Source organism: Bufo gargarizans, chromosome 6 (genome assembly GCF_014858855.1).
Source record: "Bufo gargarizans isolate SCDJY-AF-19 chromosome 6, ASM1485885v1, whole genome shotgun sequence".
In the NCBI taxonomy this organism is placed as follows: Eukaryota; Metazoa; Chordata; class Amphibia; order Anura; family Bufonidae; genus Bufo; species Bufo gargarizans.
The window spans coordinates 163,125,396-163,152,072 of NC_058085.1; the positions used below are offsets into that span (position 1 = coordinate 163,125,396).

At 43.6% G+C, this 26,677-nt stretch overlaps 1 protein-coding gene across 5 annotated transcripts in view; it reads left to right on the top strand.

Moving 5' to 3' along the window:
- COL13A1 (collagen type XIII alpha 1 chain) overlaps positions 1–26,677 on the top strand; it is a 286,336-nt gene that overhangs the window by 108,380 nt on the left and 151,279 nt on the right. For all 5 annotated transcript variants that reach the window (XM_044299207.1, XM_044299209.1, XM_044299208.1 and 2 more), the window contains exons 6-7: positions 13,867–13,902; positions 17,110–17,136. In XM_044299207.1, coding sequence (XP_044155142.1) covers positions 13,867–13,902; positions 17,110–17,136 — 63 coding nt within the window. The remainder of the gene's footprint in view (positions 1–13,866; positions 13,903–17,109; positions 17,137–26,677) is intronic.

Genomic DNA, 26,677 nt, shown 5'->3' on the forward strand with positions numbered 1-26,677 from the left:
CTGTAGTTGCAGCTATTTCACATAATGGTGGCTACAGGCATGTATTTAATTAGGGGGAAGGGAGCCAGAAAAAATAAACTGACCAAATAAATATATTTAGATAATCATTGGCTACAGAGAAAGAATAAAAGAGACACAACATAGTAATTTAATGCGAAACATATAATCTTGTTGAATCAGTGCAGTGTCTTCTTTCTACTTACCAGTTCTTTAAACTGAAAGCTTTTCTCCTTGAGACAAATGTTGGGATATTGTGGAATGGCATCCAAAGCATAATTGCCGGATATCAGCTATCACTGATTAATTAAAAGCAAACTTTAGTGTACTAATTAACTTTGCAGTATAACAAGCTGAACTGGATAGATAAAGGTCTTTTTTCAGCCTTTCAAACTATATACTAGATGGCAGGGGCGTAGCTATAGGGGGTGCAGAGGTAGCAGTCACTACCGGGCCCAGGAGCCTGAGGGGGCCCAAAGACCCTTGTGCCGCATAAGAAGACACTGGTATTATAGAAAGTGCATGCTGATCAAGTTACACCTCTAGCTGGAGGAAAGGGGTTAGGTCAAGAATTTGGCAAGGTGGGGGGGGGTGCTGTTTCAATTTTTGCATCAGGCAGCATGACGGCTATGTGCTCCCCTGCCCCTGGCCACAAAGCAGTGAGGGAAGGGGGGCCCAAGCTGAGCTCTAGCACCAGGGCCCATGATCCTTTAGCTACACCCCTGCTAGATGGTCTTCTGTATACTAGATGGTCTGCCAACAGATTCTTCCAGCATTAATCTAGTGTGTTTAATCTAGTCTACTTCTGTTGTTCCTGCCTACTTGTATTGCCCCTACCTTCTGTCAATTTGGATCCACCTACAACAAGGGGCCACTTTTAGGTTGCTTTCCAGGACTACTTTAAGTTCTCAGTCTGCTCCTGTCTGTAACCATGGTCCCTAAGATGGACTTTCTGTATTGTACATGCTAACAAGTGTAACATGTACTGTTACTTAAGCTGTTTTGACATCCATCTATACAAACTCTGAAAATAGCTACAGCTTTGATCACCACATTATGATTTAAGCCAAAACAGATTTTGGTGCATTGTAAATTATACTGTATGTTATTTTTTTAATCCTTTAATGTTTTACCATTACACACTTCTCCTTCATTTTTCAAATCCATGCATATTTTTAGACTGTACTTTTGATGATTTTTCCTTTCTTATTTAATATATAGTCTGAAATCAGGTAATTCTAAATCCTGAACTGTTTTAGGCATTGGCATGCCGAGCTTATGCATTTCACAGAAAATGATCCCCCATATTACAAATACCATTTCTTCCTCCTAAAAGAACGCATGTGTTTAAACCTCCTAGACCATGGCCTGGTTGTTAATGTAGTGGTAATGCCTCTGTCAGAGCATAGGTTCACTTTCTCATATGGATTTGAGCTTGGAAAAATATTTCATTAATAAACCAGCCTGTATACTTATTGTGGCTTTTAGTGATGAAGCTCAACCTAGCATATCTAACATTTTCCGGTATGTTCTTACGATCCCCTCATCCTGCCCTACCTGATCACATTTCATGGTAAGTTTGCTTTCCGCGTTCTCCAATACTGGATTTTTCTTTGTTTATGCTCATCATAAACATTATTAAATCTATTATAGGAATGTGCCCAGCAAAGTTGCATGGAAATCTTAACCATATGGCCAGTTCCTATATTGCTTGGAGTTTTACTTAATATACTTAAAATGATTTCTTTTGAAGATTTTATTAAATACTTCATTTTGAATACATGTTTGCTCCATAATTGCCAAAATTCCTAGTCTTGGGACTTTGTTGATTTACACTGCAGCTCTGAATAGCTCAAGCCATACACATAAAAGAGGACATGCTGTTTTCATTTTGATGTACATCTTTTCTCCAATCAAGTATGTACCATATGTTGTAAAAACAGACCTTTTAGAAATTGGCATACTATCTGCTGCATTTACAATGCACCAAAAATCCATGTCTCAGTAACTGTAAACTGGATTTGTCATCAAACTATGATGCTCTACGTAAGAGCATCAACATTGTGGGAATACACTGGACACATAATTATGAGTTGTTGTTGTTATGATTGGAGAATTCCCCTCACTTCTTGCCATGTCCCTCTCACCTGTTCCCACCTCCCAGAGGTAAATGATGGTTGACTACCTTATATCTTCAATAGTCCACCAATGACTACAGGGATCCCTCCTCTCATAAATACACCAGACTTGTATCTAAAGGTGGCTTTACACTGAACAATTGTCGGGCAGATTATCAGGGATGAATGTTCATACAAACGCTCGTTACCATCAATCTGCCCATGTAAAAGTGCCATTGGGACTCTGCTGCCCAGAAGCAATTAATCTGTATGAGAATGAGCTATAGTGGTAGCCTTCACTCATGCCCATATAGTGTAGGGGATTGCTGTCTGACCAGCAGGTATTAGGAAGAATACTTCTTTCCTGACATGTGCCTGCTTCATTAGGTCATGTAAACCCGCCTTAAGTGTCTGATGTATTTTTTATTGCTCCTATTAGGCAAACATCACACAAGATTTTGTGCCATTTCAGCTAATAGGAGAGTGGGCATGTCCTTATATATGCTGTTCTTACATAGGCTAGCACTAGAGTTGAGCGAACACCTGGATGTTCGGGTTCGAGAAGTTCGGCCGAACATCCCGGAAATGTTCGGGTTCGGGATCCGAACCCGATCCGAACTTCGTCCCGAACCCGAACCCCATTGAAGTCAATGGGGACCCGAACTTTTCGGCACTAAAAAGGCTGTAAAACAGCCCAGGAAAGAGCTAGAGGGCTGCAAAAGGCAGCAACATGTAGGTAAATCCCCTGCAAACAAATGTGGATAGGGAAATGAATTAAAATAAAAATTAAATAAATAAAAATTAACCAAAATCAATTGGAGAGAGGTTCCATAGCAGAGAATCTGGCTTCCCGTCACCCACCACTGGAACAGTCCATTCTCAGATATTTAGGCCCCGGCACCCAGGCAGAGGAGAGAGGTCCCGTAACAGAGAATCTGTCTTCATGTCAGCAGAGAATTAGTCTGCATGTCATAGCAGAGAATGAGGCTTCACGTCAGCCACCACTGCAACAGTCCATTGGCATATATTTAGGCCCAGCACCCAGGCAGAGGAGGGAGGTCCCGTAACAGAGAATCTGTCTTCATGTCAGCAGAGAATTAGTCTGCATGTCATAGCAGAGAATGAGGCTTCACGTCAGCCACCACTGCAACAGTCCATTGGCATATATTTAGGCCCAGCACACACACAGGCAGAGGAGAGAGGTCCCGTAACAGACAATCTGGCTTCATGTCAGCAGAGAATTAGTCTGCATGTCATAGCAGAGAATGAGGCTTCACGTCAGCCACCACTGCAACAGTCCATTGGCATATATTTAGGCCCAGCACACACACAGGCAGAGGAGAGAGGTCCCGTAACAGAGAATCTGTCTTCATGTCAGCAGAGAATTAGTCTGCATGTCATAGCAGAGAATGAGGCTTCACGTCAGCCACCACTGCAACAGTCCATTGGCATATATTTAGGCCCAGCACACACACAGGCAGAGGAGAGAGGTCCCGTAACAGAGAATCTGTCTTCATGTCAGCAGAGAATCAGTCTTCATATCATAGCAGAGAATCAGGCTTCACGTCACCCACCACTGTAAGAGTCAATTTTCATAAATTTAGGCCCAGAACCCAGGCAGAGGAGAAAGGTCCCGTAACAGACAATCTGGCTTCATGTCAGCAGAGAATCAGTCTTCATATCATAGCAGAGAATCAGGCTTCACGTCACCCACCACTGTAAGAGTCAATTTTCATAAATTTAGGCCCAGAACCCAGGCAGAGGAGAAAGGTCCCGTAACAGACAATCTGGCTTCATGTCAGCAGAGAATCAGTCTTCATATCATAGCAGAGAATCAGGCTTCACGTCACCCACCACTGTAAGAGTCAATTTTCATAAATTTAGGCCCAGAACCCAGGCAGAGGAGAAAGGTCCCGTAACAGACAATCTGGCTTCATGTCAGCAGAGAATCAGTCTTCATATCATAGCAGAGAATCAGGCTTCACGTCACCCACCACTGTAAGAGTCAATTTTCATAAATTTAGGCCCAGAACCCAGGCAGAGGAGAAAGGTCCCGTAACAGACAATCTGGCTTCATGTCAGCAGAGAATCAGTCTTCATATCATAGCAGAGAATCAGGCTTCACGTCACCCACCACTGTAAGAGTCAATTTTCATAAATTTAGGCCCAGAACCCAGGCAGAGGAGAAAGGTCCCGTAACAGACAATCTGGCTTCATGTCAGCAGAGAATCAGTCTTCATATCATAGCAGAGAATCAGGCTTCACGTCACCCACCACTGTAAGAGTCAATTTTCATAAATTTAGGCCCAGAACCCAGGCAGAGGAGAAAGGTCCCGTAACAGACAATCTGGCTTCATGTCAGCAGAGAATCAGTCTTCATATCATAGCAGAGAATCAGGCTTCACGTCACCCACCACTGTAAGAGTCAATTTTCATAAATTTAGGCCCAGAACCCAGGCAGAGGAGAAAGGTCCCGTAACAGACAATCTGGCTTCATGTCAGCAGAGAATCAGTCTTCATATCATAGCAGAGAATCAGGCTTCACGTCACCCACCACTGTAAGAGTCAATTTTCATAAATTTAGGCCCAGAACCCAGGCAGAGGAGAAAGGTCCCGTAACAGACAATCTGGCTTCATGTCAGCAGAGAATTAGTCTGCATGTCATAGCAGAGAATGAGGCTTCACGTCACCCACCACTGCAACAGTCCATTGGCATATATTCAGGCCCAGCACCCAGGCAGAGGAGAGAGGTCCCGTAACAGAGGATCTGGCTTCATGTCAGCAGAGAATCAGTCTGCATGTCATAGCAGAGAATCAGGCTTCACGTCAGCCACCACTGCAACAGTCCATTGTCATAAATTTAGGCCCAGCACCCAGGCAGAGGAGAGAGGTCCCGTAACAGAGGATCTGGCTTCATGTCAGCAGAGAATCAGTCTGCATGTCATAGCAGAGAATCAGGCTTCACGTCAGCCACCACTGCAACAGTCCATTGTCATAAATTTAGGCCCAGCACCCAGGCAGAGGAGAGAGGTCCCGTAACAGACAATCTGGCTTCATGTCAGCAGAGAATTAGTCTGCATGTCATAGCAGAGAATCAGGCTTCATGTCAGCCACCACTGCAACAGTCCATTGGCATATATTTAGGCCTAGCACACAGGCAGAGGAGAGGTTCATTCAACTTTGGGTAGCATCGCAATATAATGGTAAAATGAAAATAAAAATAGGATTGAATGAGGAAGTGCCCTGGAGTCCAATAATATATGGTTATGGGGAGGTAGTTAATGTCTAATCTGGACAAGGGACGGACAGGTCCTGTGGGATCCATGCCTGGTTCATTTTTATGAACGTCAGCTTGTCCACATTGGCTGTAGACAGGCGGCTGCGTTTGTCTGTAATGACGCCCCCTGCCGTGCTGAATACACGTTCAGACAAAACGCTGGCTGCCGGGCAGGCCAGCACCTCCAAGGCATAAAAGGCTAGCTCTGGCCACGTGGACAATTTAGAGACCCAGAAGTTGAATGGGGCCGAACCATCAGTCAGTACGTGGAGGGGTGTGCACACGTACTGTTCCACCATGTTAGTGAAATGTTGCCTCCTGCTAACACGTTGCGTATCAGGTGGTGGTGCAGTTAGCTGTGGCGTGTTGACAAAAGTTTTCCACATCTCTGCCATGCTAACCCTGCCCTCAGAGGAGCTGGCCGTGACACAGCTGCCTTGGCGACCTCTTGCTCCTCCTCTGCCTTGGCCTTCCACTTGTTCCCCTGTGACATTTGGGAATGCTCTCAGTAGCGCGTCTACCAACGTGCGCTTGTACTCGCGCATCTTCCTATCACGCTCCAGTGCAGGAAGTAAGGTGGGCACATTGTCTTTGTAGCGTGGATCCAGCAGGGTGGCAACCCAGTAGTCCGCACAGGTTAAAATGTGGGCAACTCTGCTGTCGTTGCGCAGGCACTGCAGCATGTAGTCGCTCATGTGTGCCAGGCTGCCCAGGGGTAAGGACAAGCTGTCCTCTGTGGGAGGCGTATCGTCATCGTCCTGCCTTTCCCCCCAGCCACGCACCAGTGATGGACCCGAGCTGCGTTGGGTGCCACCCCGCTGTGACCATGCTTCATCCTCATCCTCCTCCACCTCCTCCTCATCCTCGTCCTCCTCGTCCTCCAGTAGTGGGACCTGGCTGGCCACATTTGTACCTGGCCTCTGCTGTTGCAAAAAACCTCCCTCTGAGTCACTTCGAAGAGACTGGCCTGAAAGTGCTAAAAATGACCCCTCTTCCTCATCCTCCTCCTCCTCCTCCTGGGCCACCTCCTGTTCCATCATCGCCCTAAGTGTTTTCTCAAGGAGACATAGAAGTGGTATTGTAACGCTGATAACGGTGTCATCGCCACTGGCCATGTTGGTGGAGTACTCGAAACAGCGCAACAGGGCACACAGGTCTCGCATGGAGGCCCAGTCATTGGTGGTGAAGTGGTGCTGTTCTGTAGTGCGACTGACCCGTGCGTGCTGCAGCTGAAACTCCACTATGGCCTGCTGCTGCTCGCACAGTCTGTCCAGCATGTGCAAGGTGGAGTTCCACCTGGTGGGCACGTCGCATATGAGGCGGTGAGCGGGAAGGCCGAAGTTACGCTGTAGCGCAGACAGGCGAGCAGCGGCAGGATGTGAACGCCGGAAGCGCGAACAGACGGCCCGCACTTTATGCAGCAGCTCTGACATGTCGGGGTAGTTGTGAATGAACTTCTGCACCACCAAATTCAGCACATGCGCCAAGCAAGGGATGTGCGTCAAATTGGCTAGTCCCAGAGCTGCAACGAGATTTCGCCCATTATCACACACCACCAGGCCGGGCTTGAGGCTCACCGGCAGCAACCACTCGTCGGTCTGTTGTTCTATACCCCGCCACAACTCCTGTGCGGTGTGGGGCCTGTCCCCCAAACATATGAGTTTCAGAATGGCCTGCTGACGTTTACCCCGGGCTGTGCTGAAGTTGGTGGTGAAGGTGTGTGGCTGACTGGATGAGCAGGTGGAAGAAGAGGAGGAGGAAGCCGAGAAGGAGGAGGTGGCAACAGGAGGCAAAGAATGTTGCCCTGCGATCCTTGGCGGCGGAAGGACGTGCGCCAAACAGCTCTCCGCCTGGGGCCCAGCTGCCACTACATTTACCCAGTGTGCAGTTAGGGAGATATAGCGTCCCTGGCCGTGCTTACTGGTCCACGTATCTGTGGTTAGGTGGACCTTGCCACAGATGGCGTTGCGCAGTGCACACTTGATTTTATCGGATACTTGGTTGTGCAGGGAAGGCACGGCTCTCTTGGAGAAGTAGTGCCGGCTGGGAACAACATACTGTGGGACAGCAAGCGACATGAGCTGTTTGAAGCTGTCTGTGTCCACCAGCCTAAATGACAGCATTTCATAGGCCAGTAGTTTAGAAATGCTGGCATTCAGGGCCAGGGATCGAGGGTGGCTAGGTGGGAATTTACGCTTTCTATCAAATGTTTGTGAGATGGAGAGCTGAACGCTGGCGTGTGACATGGTTGAGACGCTTGGTGACGGAGGTGGTGGTGGTGGTGTTGGTGGTACATCCCCTGTTTGCTGGGCGGCAGGTGCCAACGTTCCTCCAGAGGCGGAGGAAGAGGCCGAGGCGGCAGCAGCAGAATAGGCCGAGGCGGCAGCAGCAGAAGAGGTAGCAGGGGGAGCCTGAGTGACTTCCTTGGTTTTAAGGTGTTTACTCCACTGCAGTTCATGCTTTGCATGCAGGTGCCTGGTCATGCAGGTTGTGCTCAGGTTCAGAACGTTAATGCCTCGCTTCAGGCTCTGATGGCACAGCGTGCAAACCACTCGGGTCTTGTCGTCAGCACATTGTTTGAAGAAGTGCCATGCCAGGGAACTCCTTGAAGCTGCCTTTGGGGTGCTCGGTCCCAGATGGCGGCGGTCAGTAGCAGGCGGAGTCTCTTGGCGGCGGGTGTTCTGCTTTTGCCCACTGCTCCCTCTTTTGCTACGCTGTTGGCTCGGTCTCACCACTGCCTCTTCCTCCGAACTGTGAAAGTCAGTGGCACGACCTTCATTCCATGTGGGGTCTAGGACCTCATCGTCCCCTGCATCGTCTTCCACCCAGTCTTGATCCCTGACCTCCTGTTCAGTCTGCACACTGCAGAAAGACGCAGCAGTTGGCACCTGTGTTTCGTCATCATCAGAGACATGCTGAGGTGGTATTCCCATGTCCTCATCATCAGGAAACATAAGTGGTTGTGCGTCAGTGCATTCTATGTCTTTCACCGCTGGGGAAGGGCTAGGTGGATGCCCTTGGGAAACCCTGCCAGCGGAGTCTTCAAACAGCATAAGAGACTGCTGCATAACTTGAGGCTGAGACAGTTTCCCTGGTATGCATGGGGGTGATGTGACAGACTGATGGGGTTGGTTTTCAGGCGCCATCTGTGCGCTTCCTGCAGAAGACTGGGTGGGAGATAATGTGAACGTGCTGGATCCACTGTCGGCCACCCAATTGACTAATGCCTGTACCTGCTCAGGCCTTACCATCCTTAGAACGGCATTGGGCCCCACCATATATCGCTGTAAATTCTGGCGGCTACTGGGACCTGAGGTAGTTGGTACACTAGGACGTGTGGATGTGGCAGAACGGCCACGTCCTCTCCCAGCACCAGAGGGTCCACTAACACCACCACGACCATGTCCACGTCCGCGTCCCTTACTAGATGTTTTTCTCATTGTTATGGTTCACCACAACAACAAATATATTATTTGGCCCAATGTATTGTATTCAAATTCAGCGGGATATAAATTTGAGGCCTAGTATTTAGGCGCTGGGTGACCGGTATGGATTTAGTGACAGAATTAGACTTGGAAATGCACAGAAGCGTGTGTGTGAAGTTATTCTGAATGACCCTATGTGCACCTTCAATATTATATACCCTTTTAGGGATAGATTTCAAATAGCTCTGATATAGCAGAAACCACTAAATTATGAAATTGCTAAATTGGGAATTGTACTTCAACCCAGAACAAAAAATGTGCTTTGACGGACACTAAATATCTTGCCCAGCAACAACAGTACAGCGGTGGGTAACGAGAGATTTAGAGGGATTTAAATTTGAGGCCTAGTATTTAGGCGCTGGGTGACAGGTATGGGTTTAGTGACAGAATTAGACTTGGAAATACACAGTAGCGGGTGTGTGTGAAGTTATTCTGAATGACCCAATGTGCACCTTCAATATTATATACCCTTTTAGGGATAGATTTCAAATAGCTCTGATATAGCAGAAACCACTAAATTATGAAATTGCTAAATTGGGAATTGTACTTCAACCCAGAACAAAAAATGTGCTTTGACGGACACTAAATATCTTGCCCAGCAACAACAGTACAGCGGTGGGTAACGAGAGATTTAGAGGGATTTAAATTTGAGGCCTAGTATTTAGGCGCTGGGTGACAGGTATGGGTTTAGTGACAGAATTAGACTTGGAAATACACAGTAGCGGGTGTGTGTGAAGTTATTCTGAATGACCCAATGTGCACCTTCAATATTATATACCCTTTTAGGGATAGATTTCAAATAGCTCTGATATAGCAGAAACCACTAAATTATGAAATTGCTAAATTGGGAATTGTACTTCAACCCAGAACAAAAAATGTGCTTTGACGGACACTAAATATCTTGCCCAGCAACAACAGTACAGCGGTGGGTAACGAGAGATTTAGAGGGATTTAAATTTGAGGCCTAGTATTTAGGCGCTGGGTGACAGGTATGGGTTTAGTGACAGAATTAGACTTGGAAATACACAGTAGCGGGTGTGTGTGAAGTTATTCTGAATGACCCAATGTGCACCTTCAATATTATATACCCTTTTAGGGATAGATTTCAAATAGCTCTGATATAGCAGAAACCACTAAATTATGAAATTGCTAAATTGGGAATTGTACTTCAACCCAGAACAAAAAATGTGCTTTGACGGACACTAAATATCTTGCCCAGCAACAACAGTACAGCGGTGGGTAACGAGAGATTTAGAGGGATTTAAATTTGAGGCCTAGTATTTAGGCGCTGGGTCACCGGTATGGATTTAGTGACAGAATTAGACTTGGAAATGCACAGAAGCGTGTGTGTGAAGTTATTCTGAATGACCCTATGTGCACCTTCAATATTATATACCCTTTTAGGGATAGATTTCAAATAGCTCTGATATAGCAGAAACCACTAAATTATGAAATTGCTAAATTGGGAATTGTACTTCAACCCAGAACAAAAAATGTGCTTTGACGGACACTAAATATCTTGCCCAGCAACAACAGTACAGCGGTGGGTAACGAGAGATTTAGAGGGATTTAAATTTGAGGCCTAGTATTTAGGCGCTGGGTCACCGGTATGGATTTAGTGACAGAATTAGACTTGGAAATGCACAGAAGCGTGTGTGTGAAGTTATTCTGAATGACCCTATGTGCACCTTCAATATTATATACCCTTTTAGGGATAGATTTCAAATAGCTCTGATATAGCAGAAACCACTAAATTATGAAATTGCTAAATTGGGAATTGTACTTCAACCCAGAACAAAAAATGTGCTTTGACGGACACTAAATATCTTGCCCAGCAACAACAGTACAGCGGTGGGTAACGAGAGATTTAGAGGGATTTAAATTTGAGGCCTAGTATTTAGGCGCTGGGTCACCGGTATGGATTTAGTGACAGAATTAGACTTGGAAATGCACAGAAGCGTGTGTGTGAAGTTATTCTGAATGACCCTATGTGCACCTTCAATATTATATACCCTTTTAGGGATAGATTTCAAATAGCTCTGATATAGCAGAAACCACTAAATTATGAAATTGCTAAATTGGGAATTGTACTTCAACCCAGAACAAAAAATGTGCTTTGACGGACACTAAATATCTTGCCCAGCAACAACAGTACAGCGGTGGGTAACGAGAGATTTAGAGGGATTTAAATTTGAGGCCTAGTATTTAGGCGCTGGGTCACCGGTATGGATTTAGTGACAGAATTAGACTTGGAAATGCACAGAAGCGTGTGTGTGAAGTTATTCTGAATGACCCTATGTGCACCTTCAATATTATATACCCTTTTAGGGATAGATTTCAAATAGCTCTGATATAGCAGAAACCACTAAATTATGAAATTGCTAAATTGGGAATTGTACTTCAACCCAGAACAAAAAATGTGCTTTGACGGACACTAAATATCTTGCCCAGCAACAACAGTACAGCGGTGGGTAACGAGAGATTTAGAGGGATTTAAATTTGAGGCCTAGTATTTAGGCGCTGGGTCACCGGTATGGATTTAGTGACAGAATTAGACTTGGAAATGCACAGAAGCGTGTGTGTGAAGTTATTCTGAATGACCCTATGTGCACCTTCAATATTATATACCCTTTTAGGGATAGATTTCAAATAGCTCTGATATAGCAGAAACCACTAAATTATGAAATTGCTAAATTGGGAATTGTACTTCAACCCAGAACAAAAAATGTGCTTTGACGGACACTAAATATCTTGCCCAGCAACAACAGTACAGCGGTGGGTAACGAGAGATTTAGAGGGATTTAAATTTGAGGCCTAGTATTTAGGCGCTGGGTCACCGGTATGGATTTAGTGACAGAATTAGACTTGGAAATGCACAGAAGCGTGTGTGTGAAGTTATTCTGAATGACCCTATGTGCACCTTCAATATTATATACCCTTTTAGGGATAGATTTCAAATAGCTCTGATATAGCAGAAACCACTAAATTATGAAATTGCTAAATTGGGAATTGTACTTCAACCCAGAACAAAAAATGTGCTTTGACGGACACTAAATATCTTGCCCAGCAACAACAGTACAGCGGTGGGTAACGAGAGATTTAGAGGGATTTAAATTTGAGGCCTAGTATTTAGGCGCTGGGTCACCGGTATGGATTTAGTGACAGAATTAGACTTGGAAATGCACAGAAGCGTGTGTGTGAAGTTATTCTGAATGACCCTATGTGCACCTTCAATATTATATACCCTTTTAGGGATAGATTTCAAATAGCTCTGATATAGCAGAAACCACTAAATTATGAAATTGCTAAATTGGGAATTGTACTTCAACCCAGAACAAAAAATGTGCTTTGACGGACACTAAATATCTTGCCCAGCAACAACAGTACAGCGGTGGGTAACGAGAGATTTAGAGGGATTTAAATTTGAGGCCTAGTATTTAGGCGCTGGGTGACAGGTATGGGTTTAGTGACAGAATTAGACTTGGAAATACACAGTAGCGGGTGTGTGTGAAGTTATTCTGAATGACCCAATGTGCACCTTCAATATTATATACCCTTTTTGGGATAGATTTCAAATAGCTCTGATATAGCAGGAACCACTAAATTATGAAATTGCTAAATTGGGAATTGTATTTCAACCCAGAACAAGAAATGTGCTTGAACGGACACTAAATAACTCGCCCAGCTACAGCACTAGGGACAGATTTAGCTGGATATAAATTTGAGGCCTAGTATTTAGGCGCTGGGTGACCGGTATGGATTTAGTGACAGAATTAGACTGGGATATGGCCAAAAAATAAACAGACTATTGCTGGTTAAATGCACTTGGTGTGACAGCTTCACCCTGATGTAGGCTTTAGCCAAAAAACAACCACACCATTGAGGGTTAAATGCACTTGGTCGCAGCTTGTGCTGGCGCACCACAAGACACAAAATGGCCGCCGATCACCCCAGAAAAATGAGACTGACAAACGGTCTGTGCAGCCTAAAAACAGTGAGCAATTGAGGATCAGCAGCTCAATGATCCACAGCTGCAGATCGATCAGTTAATCAAGTCCTTTGGAGGAGTTAATCTGCCTAATCTCGCCCTACTGTCGCAGCCGCAACCTCTCCCTACGCTAATCAGAGCAGAGTGACGGGCGGCGCTATGTGACTCCAGCTTAAATAGAGGCTGGGTCACATGGTGCTCTGGCCAATCACAGCCATGCCAATAGTAGGCATGGCTGTGATGGCCTCTTGGGGCAAGTAGTATGACGCTTGTTGATTGGCTGCTTTGCAGCCTTTCAAAAAGCGCCAAGAAAGCGTCACAAAAGCGCGAAGAAAGCGACGAACACCGAACCCGAACCCGGACTTTTACGAAAATGTCCGGGTTCGGGTCCGTGTCACGGACACCCCAAAATTCGGTACGAACCCGAACTATACAGTTCGAGTTCGCTCATCCCTAGCTAGCACCATCTGATGGCTGGTCCACTTTAAGGTAGTATTGTAGCCACTTTGCCCATGGATACTAAAAGTTTTGGGAGGGACTCAGACTTTGTGACTTTAGCCTTGGTTGTTATCTTTGGAGCTAAAGTGCAAATGTAATATCATTGTTATGTTCCATCAACACCTTGGAGCACAAGGAGTTAGGGGCTTCAGTGTTGCCACCCAGCTCTTGCTTATTCCTTTGGTAGAAAATCTGAGTATATTCAGATGTTGCCTGCTGGATATAACATATACAACCCAACATGGAGCCCAAAGAATACACTGTATACACATGCTATGGGAAATTCTTTCTTTAATGACGTTTACAATTACTATAATAATGTGTCTCCACCCAGAAAAACATATTTCAGTCCAAATATTGGAATAAAAAGACGAAAAATAATATTTTCTACCTTGTCCCGTAAGCTTTTGGTGTGCTTAAAAAAAGCATTACCATAAATGTCTACAAATGGTATTTAACAGAATTCATGTTAAAGTTCCTTGTGTCATTTCCATTGATTATCAGGGAGATAAAGGTGGTCTTGGGATGCCAGGACGGACGGTGAGTGTAATTCTTCAATTATTTGTGTACAAAAGCTTTTAAGTCATAGAAACAAATTGGAGACATGTAAGGGAGGGCTGGCAATGTTTAGCCTTGGGGGATATAGTAAGTGAGGCGCATGATGAAGAAGCATCCTTTAACAGGTTTACAGTAGTTTACTTTTAAGGGAAGGAATGCAGAGATAGAAGTCCATACTGAGCCGGCAGTAATGTCCTGATTATCACGGCTCTACTTATTTCTTTTTTTTTTTTGCCTTAAAGAAAATTCTGATGGGTGATCACTGCTTTGGGCCATACAACAAAGTGAAAGGCTATTTAACAATAATGATACTATATACAGTCCTTGTTCAAAGCTTACCAATGGACTGAAATGTTGCTGTTTCATTAAGGTCAACCCACATCTGGAAAACTAGACATGCCAGGGGCACTTGCCCTCCTGCCCCCTTGCCAGCCCTTCCTTGCCTTTATTATGCATGCGGAAAGTGCTTTTGTTCACCGTGGGTTTGTGGCTCCTGGAATTTCACTTGAATAATGCTACCATACAAAACCTAAGTGTTACATATAAGTCTTTGAAAAAAAAAGTTGACATTTTTATATGACTAGTAATTGGAAATGTAACGCTCATCTTAGCTGCCGCTTTAGAACCAGCTGTTTTCTTTAGCAGCATGTAATATATGTCCCTAAGTAAGGCAACCTGCTGAACTGCATTAAGGTTAATTTACTGGTCTGAATCCTGCAGTCACAACGAGGAAATTGAGACCCATATCAAACTCTCTTTTCTTCCTTGGGAATGAGGGAATACATGTTGACTTTTCCTTATTACTGGTGTCGTGAACTTTTATAGAGAGTTAGAGATATAGACAGAGATTGGGGATCCTACTGCTAAAGAAAGCAGATTGATTTCCTGTTGAACATGAGAAAATTAATGTGAAGAAATTGTTAGTTTTTCCAGCCAGTCATCAAATATATATATTTATACCATTTATGCCAGAGTAGTTTCCCTTTTTTTTTTTTTTAGAATCTTGTTTGTTCTGTATTTTACAGCAATCTGAAAAATGTTCCAATTTTCATATTTCAAAATAGCTTCATTACTTATTCAGTTCATAATTAAAGTTATATGTTCACAAGATTATTTGTATAGATGAAGGATGGCACCATATGCAGTCCTACTAAGCCTTCACAAACTAAATTTCATACAATCAAGATTTTTTGCTTGGTCATCGAAAGCTTTTCATAAACATATTGCTTTTTGTTAGCAATCAAAACAATTTTACATTTGTTAATGATAATCAACCATTAAGTTTAACCTTACAATAATATGACATGTAAAATAGTTCTGAATTAAGGAACATAATTTTTCTACTTTTCACCTATAGATCACTATAAGTCATTAAAGACTAATGTTCAGGTTCCCTCGATATTGTTCGTATTGATCTTGACATCAAATCATATATAATACTCATTGTAGAGACGACAATCTTTATACCTGTGGTCAGTCAAACAACTACAGTCACCTTCCTGCCAAGCACCAAATGCTTGTTTGGTGGATGTCTATTCCTCCTGACCCTCCCACCTCACGCATGTGTTTTCATTGGGGAGAGGGGAGACTGGTGGTAGCCTAACTCCTTTGAGAAGAAATGAGAATGTTGAAATCCAATACGCCCGGCACCTTTTTCCCCTAAAATCTGCTGACAAGGGATAGACTAGACGCCTTTATACTAGTGATGAGCAAATCGATTTGTTAGAATCCAAATTCAAACCAAATTTAATTTTAAACTATTTTTAAACACAAGTGTTCAGCCAACATTATTCTAACGTGTAAGGCCAGGCTAATGCATGTCCGTCTAATTCTACCCAGGCCTTCAATTGTAAGGATTGCTTGTCCACACCTTTTTATTTTGGATTACTGCTTTATTGTCTGGTTTTGTGTACAAGTTTGCATGAAGTGAACTGTTAGTAATAGATGTTGCATGTATGTAATGTTGGTCATTCTTATATACATATGCCGTAAAGCTTCCTACTAGAGATGAGCAAATCGATTCATTCATCAACAAGTTCTTCACTTGCGAGAGGCTGTCCTTGAAGATGCAACCCCGGTCTCTTGATTTACAGGGCTGGCTCTGATAATCCTGTGCCTGTGCCACTGCTGTGAATAGCATTGCATGCGCAGAGACTCTGCTTATGCTTCAGGAGCAGTGCCTGTTTATGTACCACTACCCAGAAGTGTAGAGGCACATGCACTATTGCTGCACCAGTGCTCTGTGCTTGCGCCACTACTCGGAGCAGATTGTCAGAACTGGGCAAGATATCAAGCCCTGTCAATCAAGCAGCAGGAACAGCTTCTTCGGCAGTGAGGACAGCTCCTTGCAGGTAAAGAACTAATCGATTTGTAGGAATCCATTTGCTTATCTCTACTTCCTACAGAATATCAGTCTTATAGATATTAAAATTCACAAATTACAGCATTCTATGCTGTTAAATTGGGAAATGAAGTGATGATATGGCTATTCTAACTTTCTTATTAGGATGCCTTAAAATGTTGCCAGTTCTACGTATGTCTTCAACTTTAAATAAAGTTGTGTTTTTTTTTTTAAACTGTACCTTTGTCACTGCCAAAATTTGTGCATGCCAAACGTATAGAGCCATGTTTTTTTTAATATCGATTTTAGCCTCCGCACTACATCAGAGCAGACTGGTCGACTAAAAGCAAGAAACTGTACAAATCCATGACTTCCCACTGTTCTACAGAATTTGTCACTGTGTTATTGCCAGCATCATGTCAGGATCATGCAGATATTGGCAATGGTTACAGGCCTGTCAAGTCTTAGTTAATTGGAGCTAATTACTGTTCTTAGTACAGCTAATCCGTCACCTGCATTACATCAGTTTAAGTTGATAAACATGTATTTATTCACAAAGAACAGACCAGTCTTTTTCATATGGGTTTTTATGTAATGAATACAAGGAATAGGTCACTAGACATCATGCCAGAAGCACGGTGACTAGGGGGTCACATCTGTATCACACATTGCTGTGTTGGGTGTCCTCATCATGGCTTTATGACACACGAAAGTGGTCTAATGTCGATGATACATAGGCTAACACCGGTTCAATCTCTGTGAAGCTCACCTTTCTTTTCTTTCTACTTCTCTTAACTCTTACGATCCTGCCTTATTACATGGGACTGTGTCTGATGTAAATGATCCAGGGAATAAAGGGTCATCCTGGCGAGAAGGTGAGTCAGCTCCGCCTTTCTACAAAATACCCCTAACCACATGTGTAGCCATCTGGAAACTGTTTACATGAAGCAAAACCAGCAAAATGACTCCTCTTTTGAGTTTCTGCTTCCCTACTTCCATGTCTGTAGATAAAAGACCCTGCTGCACATAATAACTCCCATCCTAAGACTGTGCTATTTAGGATTAATTACTACACTTAATGCTTAGTACCAGTACACCACCATGGCGCTAGCAACCACATGGCCAAGTGTTCGCCTGTGTTGAAATTATAGCCTCGTAAACACCCACAGAAGTGATAAAAACGTTATACTGACCAGGAATCTTCACCACAAAGGCCATGTGTGGTTGTTCATATAAATTGGACATAGTATTCCATTGCATCCAAATAGAAACAGCTCAGCATTTTGTGAAAATGGTCTAAATATATTCCTTTCTCTCAGCTAAGCTACAAAACACAAGTGCTGTGAAGTAAAATGTAATCTGCAAAGGTATTATGCTGATGATGTGCTGTAGACATGTGGGGACTAATATGACATGAAGGCGGAATGGATAAACACAGTCTATCAGTGGTAATAATTTAGAGGAACGGGACTTATATGTTGCATTTACTCTTGAAGATGTTTTACTGGTTTAACTCAATTAAAAATTGAATTCTGAATTGTTACTACTGATATACCATGACCTGGATGAATGAGAACCTTCATAAACACAAAACACAATAGAATATATAGAAACAAAATGCATTCAGAAACAAGTGTAGTGAACCACCCATCAGAAGACAATTTAAAAAGTAAAAAAATTAAAATAAGAAGTTAAAAATTCTGCACTCTCCGTGAAGTGAAGTGAAATGAAGGTATCATGCGTAACTTATAGTGCCAGTAATGGCATGGTGTGTTGACAGTTCCAGTTGACAGATGTTCTTCACTATAATACTTGGTTTGCCCTTATCTATGAATAAAAAGAACCGGACAGTGATTGGGGAGAGCAGAGTTTTTGCATAATAGATGCAATTTAGCTTTAAATGGGTTGTTCACCCTTGGGGACCTTTTCTGCAGAGATTCCTGAGTGTTACCTGTCCCCCTGTGGGAATCATACCTGATCCCTACCATTGAGTTCTTTCTCCATCACTTCCCCTCATGCACCACTAGTTTCTGATCTCCCTGCATTATTGAATGGCTGCAGCAGTGATGTGTCCTCCATGCGTCATTTCACTGGATCACACTCCACTGCTGTGGCCACTCATTGGCTGCAGTGACCACGTGACCCACATCACACTGTATTTTGACACAGGTAGACTCAAGACCTGCGGTGCCTGAGCGGGAACAAAGAAGCCGGAACCCAGCTGTGGGGATCAGGGAAGTATGATTGATTACCACCATGCGCCTGACCATGCAGGGAAATCTGCAGAAAAAGGCTTCAAGTGTGAGCAAACCCTTTAAGATCGTGACTATGCAACAACATGAAAATCACAATGTCGTACAGCAACATCACATTTTATGATTATTAATGGGGTAGCAATACACTATTGAATGCACTGACTGAGTGAACAGGTGAATGTACTTATTAAGCAGGGAAGAAGCTATTAGGGCATATTATTGATCAAAAATATGTTGGACCCATCTACCAGACGTCAAGGTAGCTTCTTATCAGATGGGACCTACTCTAACATGGAGTGTCCAGCTCCATTGTTACTCTGGGGTAGCAATACGACACATTACATGCTGCAAAAAATGCAACACTATTGGATTTTAGTTCGCAGTCTGCATGTGATTTTGCCATTTTAGACCACAAATTCAAATTGCATTTAACTTGCCTGAGACTTTATTGCAACGTAGATGTCACAGTTCTAAAATAGTTGCATGACAGAAAGTTGCAGACAAGTCATGCAAATGCTTTGGTCTTACGAAATTGATTAGTTTATAATCAATTCACTCATCTCTACAAAAATATTGCCCTAATAATTGGTTTAGTATATATTGGTTAATATGGCAATTTTTGTATTTGATATATAAAATAAAATGTGAATTGTAGGCTAAGCTGCAGTGTAAGTGGGGATGTGACTTTACACACAGCCAGATCTGGTAGTGGGAAGATACAGCTGCACTGCTCTAAGCCAAATGCTTTCAATGAGAACCAAAAAACATTTACATGTTTGTAGACTGTTTCCCATTTCCTAAATGTGTCAACACATGTTAGTGCTCAACAGCAACATTCATCAATGCCAATAATAATGGCCTGGGCTATGTTCCTTTGTCCAAAATAGCATTTTTTTCCAGGAAGTCAGAAGGATTCAGTTGGATTACATATCAAATCTAGACTGGAGGGATAGCTGAACCACAAGACTATGATGTTGGGATGAATAGTGAAATGAGAATAGACATGTAATCATCACTTATATATCAATATATGTCAGTCCCCAAGATTTATTTTCCCATATAACATAACTGATATCACTAATATATGTGTACATTGCTGGGAATATATAGGTAATATATAAAGTATACCCAAAAATAATCAGAACTAATATCTAATACTAGAACATCTAATTATGCTTATTTTTATATGAAATGGTAAAAGGTTTAAATTATATATTTTTTTTAATAAACAAATAAATAGTTTAATGCCCTCTATAAGATAGTCATAGATTTGCTTAGATTCAGAAGTAGGGCCAAACATTCAAGTAGAGATAGATCTCTCCTCTCACTGCCAGCAGTTACATACAAAGGTTTGTCCTTTGAAGTAATATTTAATTTTTTTTAAAACTAGACATTAAGCCCGCTACAATAACGGGCACTAGAACAGTAGTGCATAAACATTAGTCGGAACAGTCTATATTAAATGGCACTGGCACTGACTGGTGGCTGTGGCTGGTGGTCGAGACTGTTGGCTGTGACTGAGACTGCTGGCACTGTAACTAGTGGCACTGACTGATGGCTGAGACTGCTGGCACTGTGACTAGTGGCACTGACTAATGGCTGATATGGCTGGCACTAACTGGTGGTGCTGAGACTGCTGGCATCGAATGGTGGCTTAGATTGCTGGCACTGACTGGTGGTGCTGAGACTGCTGGCACTGACTGGTGGTGCTGAGACTGATGGCACTGACTGGTGGTGCTGAGACTGCTGGCACTGACTGGTGGTGCTGAGACTGCTGGCACTGACTGGTGGCCGAGACTGCTGGCACTGACTGGTGGCCGAGACTGCTGGCACTGACTGGTGGATGAGACTGCTGGCACTGTGACTGGTGGCTGGTGGCACTGACTGATGGCTGATACGGCTGGCACTGACTGGTGGCTGAGACTGCTGGCACTGTGGCTGGTGGCACTGACTGATGGCTGGCACTGACTGGTGGCTGAGACTGCTGGCACTGTTACTGGTGACTGGTGGCACTGACTGATGGCTGAGACTGCTGGCACTGTGGCTGGTGGCACTGACTGATGGCTGGCACTGACTGGTGGCTGAGACTGCTGGCACTGTTACTGGTGGCTAGTGGCACTGACGGATGGCGGACAGCTCTACACACTGGGTGCTCAGGTATGGGCGGTGCAGGCTGTCTGTGCATGTGTGCCGATTGGCCGGCGCACCGCACATGCACACTTAACAAATTAGCACACACACACGGACACAGCGCAGGCACACAGGGCTTTTATTAGGTAGGATATATAGTATAAGACATTGTATACATGAGGCCAGTGTGACTATAACCCCCATTATCATGCATGGTCAGCTCCAGGTATTACAGTAGTGCTGTATATATATATATATATATATATATATATATATAGTATAGCACATTGCATACATGAGGACAGTGTGACTATAACACCAATCATCCTGAATCCCTGTATACCCCTCTATCTCTATAATATATCCACTGTAGCCCCCTCCCTAGCTCTCTTTAATGTAATGGCCGGAAAGTACAGATGTAGTCAGAGTAATGGGTGGAGGGGGCAGAGAAGTTGCGCTGTTGTTTCCCTGTGTCAGCTGCCTGCAGCTCGGGATGACAGAAGACGACACAGAGGGGTGGATGTGGCCTCTCACCTCTCACCGCCACTCACAAAGAGACTGCAGCGAGCAGGTGAGATCATTAGCTCCAGAGACGGGTATTTGGGGAGCCCTGACAGTGCAGCACACACAGTCCCCTCCCCCCAAGTTACGTGGCCCTTTATTTCCAGATAGCTCTACACACCGGGCGCTCTCCCCCATACACATCGGGTGCGCAGGTATGAACGGTGCATGTGTGCAGATTGGCCTGCGCACCGTACATGCGCACTTAAATAGGCACACACGCACTGGGACAGCGCAGGCACAGAGGGCTTTTATTATTATATATACAGTTGCAAGAAAAAGTATGTGAACCCTTTGGAATGATATGGATTTCTGCACAAATTGGTCATAAAATGTGATCTGATCTTCATCTAAGTCACAACAATAGACAATCACAGTCTGCTTATACTAATAACACACAAAGAATTAAATGTTACCATGTTTTTATTGAACACACCATGTAAAAATTCACAGTGCAGGTGGAAAAAGTATGTGAACCCTTGGATTTAATAACTGGTTGAACCTCGTTTGGCAGCAATAACTTCAACCAAACGTTGTAGTTGCAGATCAGACGTGCACAACGGTCAGGAGTAATTCTTGACCATTCCTCTTTACAGAACTGTTTCAGAATTGTTTCAGTTCAGCAATAATCGGGTTGAGGTCAGGACTCTGACTGGGCCACTCCAGAAGGCGTATTTTCTTCTATTTAAGACATTCTGTTGTTGATTTACTTCTATGCTTTGGGTCGTTGTCCTGTTTCAACACTCATCTTCTGTTGAGCTTCAGCTGGTGGACAGATGGCCTTAGATTCTCCTGAAGAATGTCTTGATAAATTTGGGAATTCATTTTTCCTTCGATGATAACAATCCGTCCAGGCCCTGACGCAGCAAAGCAGCCCCAAACCATGATGCCCCCACCACCATACTTCACAGTTGGGATGAGGTGTTGATGTTGGTGGGCTGTGCCTCTTTTTCTCCACACAGTGTTGTGTGTTTCTTCCAAACAACTCAACTTTGGTTTAATCTGTCCACAGAATATTTTGCCAGTACTGCTGTGGAACATACAGGTGCTCTTGTGCAAACTGTAAACGTGCAGCAATGTTTTTTTTGGACAGCAGTGGCTTCCTCTGTGGTATCCTCCCATGAAATCCATTCTTGTTTAGTGTTTTACGTATCGTTTTACTTAGTCCCTTCATCAGTAAGAGATGACGTAGGTGGTCACGTGATCACGGACTTTCTCTCAAGCGCCTTCACAGTGTTCTCCCGACCTTACTGATGAAGGGACTAAGTCCCGAAACGCGTTTAAGCAGCCGGGGATCATCACACTAATTGCGACTCTGAACCAGAGCAGGAGAAGCAGAAAATTCAAGCGCTGAACAGGATCGCTACTACGGGCCGCTGACGTCATTCACCAAGACGCGCGAACCACGCCCCCAGCATCCAAGGCAACACGAGGGACGCTACTGAACACACAGCCTCCCAGGAAGTGCCGACCAGGAGTAGAAGAAAACAGTACCAGCGCCAGGAAGGGTAAGTGATCTCTGTGGCCAGAGACAGTGCGGGACGCCGCACCCAGGCACAGAGCACCGCTCCCCTCTACAGCCTGTACCGCAACTATATTTACATGGTAATGACATAGAAAAATATTGATACCCTGGATTAAGCGGCATCACTACCTATTGATGAACTGTCTCCACAAAAGAACAATATATTACCCGGGATATCCCTACCAACTATACTTGGTTTGTTTTTACCCTTTGAACAGCAGCTACTGTGATAAAGAAAATAGCACTTGAAAGACGTAACAGACTTATCGTTCATTCCAACCTTTCTTATTACAGCTGTCCTTTTTATTGCAGCCGTTTTTATTGCATCATTTTTATTTTAGACCATTTTTTATCAGAACTCTATTATATTGAAAAACTTTTTATGCTACTTTGTTTCCAGGATATTCACCACAGAGTGATAATACCCATACAGTACTCTTATAACCGCAATTACCCAACATCTGATTATTAATTTAAAATAAATACTGATTATTAATTCAAAATAAATATTTATTAGAACCCAAATAGAGTGTGCCTTCTTAACTTCCTTCTTCTTATAATCATTCACATCAGGCAATGCTTCTTGTGAAAAGCAAACCCAGAACTGGTGTGTGTTTTTTATAGGGCAGGTCAGCTGTAACCATCACGTCCAATCTCATCTCATTGATTGGACTCCAGTTGGCTGACACCTCACTCCAATTAGCTCTTAGAGATGTCATTAGTCTAGGGGTTCACATACTTTTTCCACCTGCACTGTGAATGTTTACATGGTGTGTTATTAGTTTATGCAGACTGTGATTGTCTATTGTTGTGACTAAGATCACATTTTATGACCCATTTGTGCAGAAATCCATATCTTTCAAAAGGGTTCACATACTTTTTCTTGTAACTGTGTATATATATATATATATATATATATATATATCCTCTGTATACAGGGGCCGGTGTGAATGTATCCTGGGGCCACAGCCAGCGAGGGCTGTGTGTATATATTGTAAGGGATCGCATCTTATTTGGGGGTCATTCTCACAATGATCTTCATAACCACTGGGTTTCAGGTCCAAACAGTGCAATTTATTTTACACTCTTCATATACAACATGGCATAAAACAAAAAAACCTGCCCGTCTGGGCTCTACCTAAACATAATAAACATTGTATCCCTAACTCGGCTATACGATAGTGTTCCCACATGGAACCAGGTGCGGCTTACCCCAGACATACAGTCCACCAGCCCTCAGGCTGTAACAAATGCAGTACCTTTGGAGGGGGTTGTGGTCTAGCAGTCCTCCTGACTCTGACCTTTCAATACTTGTTCCCGGGTGTCACTGAGTCCCCCAAAGTCCAGGCTATCGCATAGCCTCGTGGCCCCTCAGCCTTGCCTAGCTGAGACCACACTGACAGAGCCTCACCAGGGCTCTGTCCGCACACTATCCAGAGTTAGACACACCCGAGATCCAGTAGCAGGATTAAATAGGATCCCTGGACATGAGCATGCACTAAGTCCCGGACTGGAACCTGGGGAAAACAACACTTCAATGTTCACATTGCCACAATATATATAGAACACACAGCAGTGACCGGGCAGAGATCAGCGCTGCACACCCACTTCCAGTGTCTCCCACTCACACTGAGCTCAGAACCTACCGCCTACCTGCTGCTCCAGCTGCACCACCCGTGATAAAGCCTCATACTGCTTACCTCCGCCCCTCATATCACATGACTGTAGTGTTATCCCAGGTCTTTCAGCACCACTTCTTTTCTTCACTGCTGAGGTCCGCTCCCTTTTCCACTGGTAGCATCTCGGCTATCTCCAGCGCGGCAGTGAAGCGCACTGATGTGGGAGGTCCGGGTGGCTGTGTGGTGTGCCGCCCGGACACACATTCTATTGGCCGGCGCGCCACGCATTCAACATCGGCACACACCCACGGACACATTTCAGGCACAGAGGGATTTTATTATAGAGGATAAATTTCCGTAAAAAGTTGAAAAGCTAATATTTAGCTTTTCTTATAAAGCACTAACATATCCTGCACTGCGGCACATACATTATGCCAAACATCAGTTCAGTATCTGTCCTCAGTGAGGCTCACAATCTAATTTCCCTATCTTAGATGTATGTATACAACCTACATCTCATTTCATAAATAATTAACTTATCAATAAGTTTTTGAGTGTAAAAAATAAAAGGAGTAACTACAAGAAACCTACACAAACATATGAAGGGCACACAAGCTCCATGTATTGTTGTCCTAAGGCTATGCTCACATATGCGTCACAAACTCCTATAGTCTGTTCCGCCTCAGGAAAAGACTACCAGAGTTTACCAAATCTGGGATAGTCGAATAGTGCCATGAACCGCTGGATCCTCACTGACTAAATAAATGCCGGAAAGCAGCTAGAAAAATACCACTGCATGCAACAGTATTTGTCCGAAAGCTGGCACTATAGTCAATGAGAATACTGCAGTGCACGGCAGCATCTGGCTATGCCAGATACAATTAGACTCTGCTAATCTGTTCCTCTGCCGAACCAGATTACTGCGTACTGTATGTGAACCTATCATTAGTTTGACTTGAGCACCTGGATACTAGTGGTGCAAGATGACAGTTTTAACCACAGATCTACTTAGCTATTATTCTTCCCATGATCTTGAGTTACACATTCATAGTTTCATTTACAATTCTGCAGACAGTCTGAGCTAACTTCTTGCAGGTTCTGCAATGTGGTAGATAAAGAATTTTCACTGGACACTGTACATGTACCAAGAGTTCTCATAGAGACAGATCTGTCCTCACAGTGCCAACAGAATTCTGCATACATTGTTAAAAGTGAATGGTCTATAAGAGAATTTGTGATCAGAGACAGAGAGACTCCCCATATTCAGCAAGAGTGCCAATGGCCCATTATAGAAAAGTTATAGTACCAGCTACTAAACTGCAGGCAGTACTAATTTTCAGTTCACCAAAGGTACACCAATGAGGAATTTGCTAGAGAACTACAAGGGAATTATTCAGGGGTACATGGGTCTCCATAGAAAAATAAAAAAATAAAAAAAATGTAACCCAGTTCAACAAAACTTGAAATTATATTTTGACCTCCACTCTGTCACCTGTGCCTCTTTGTCTGGATCTCCCAGTGTTCTACATTAATTTGCCCACCTTCCATCATCCACAGTTATTGCTAACTTCATATTACCTTTGAGTGGCTATAGTCTCCCTTAGTTACAGGGCCTCATAGCATCTACTAAAGTCTATCTTGTTTGTTACTTGTGTAGGAGAGAGTTTTTCAAGCCTTACACCCTAGAATTCTGGCTTCAAAAAGTCACAAATTAGGGCTGTATACATTTTTGATCCTACTTGCACAACATTTTTGCAACATTTTCAATTTTTACTCCACTCCTGTTTTGAATAGTTGGTGTAAAGTGTGATTAACCTGTCAAGCTGATTTAAAGTATCGCTGCCATTCCATTTATTTTTCTAATGTGTACAGTAGTGTGATAAAGTTTTTTACTGTATATACTTTAGAAAACAGCCTCTAAAATGTTCCCTTAGCGACCCTCTAACAGAGTGTGGCTAAAGAAATTCTGTCTACAGTGCTCTGCTGAACACTGAAGATGGGTACCTGTAAGATGCAGGGGCAGGCTTCGTAGCCTGCCTCACGACGTCCTGCCACAGCCACTGCCTCACTATATCTGCCATGTCTAATTTGTTTGACTAAAAATGTAATTTTATATGTTCCATACTGCATTTCATCTGCTGCCAGCACTGATCGCTAGCATCAACGCTGCCTTCTATCTTCCTAGCAAGTTTGTTCATGCTGGGAGGTAGGGAGAGGAGCGGGCTGTAGCAGTTATCTTTAAAGCTAAGTATACAGGAACATAGTACACTCACTGTCAGCGTTAATCATTCGAGCTCCAGTCAACTTAATATCTTCTCAGCACAGA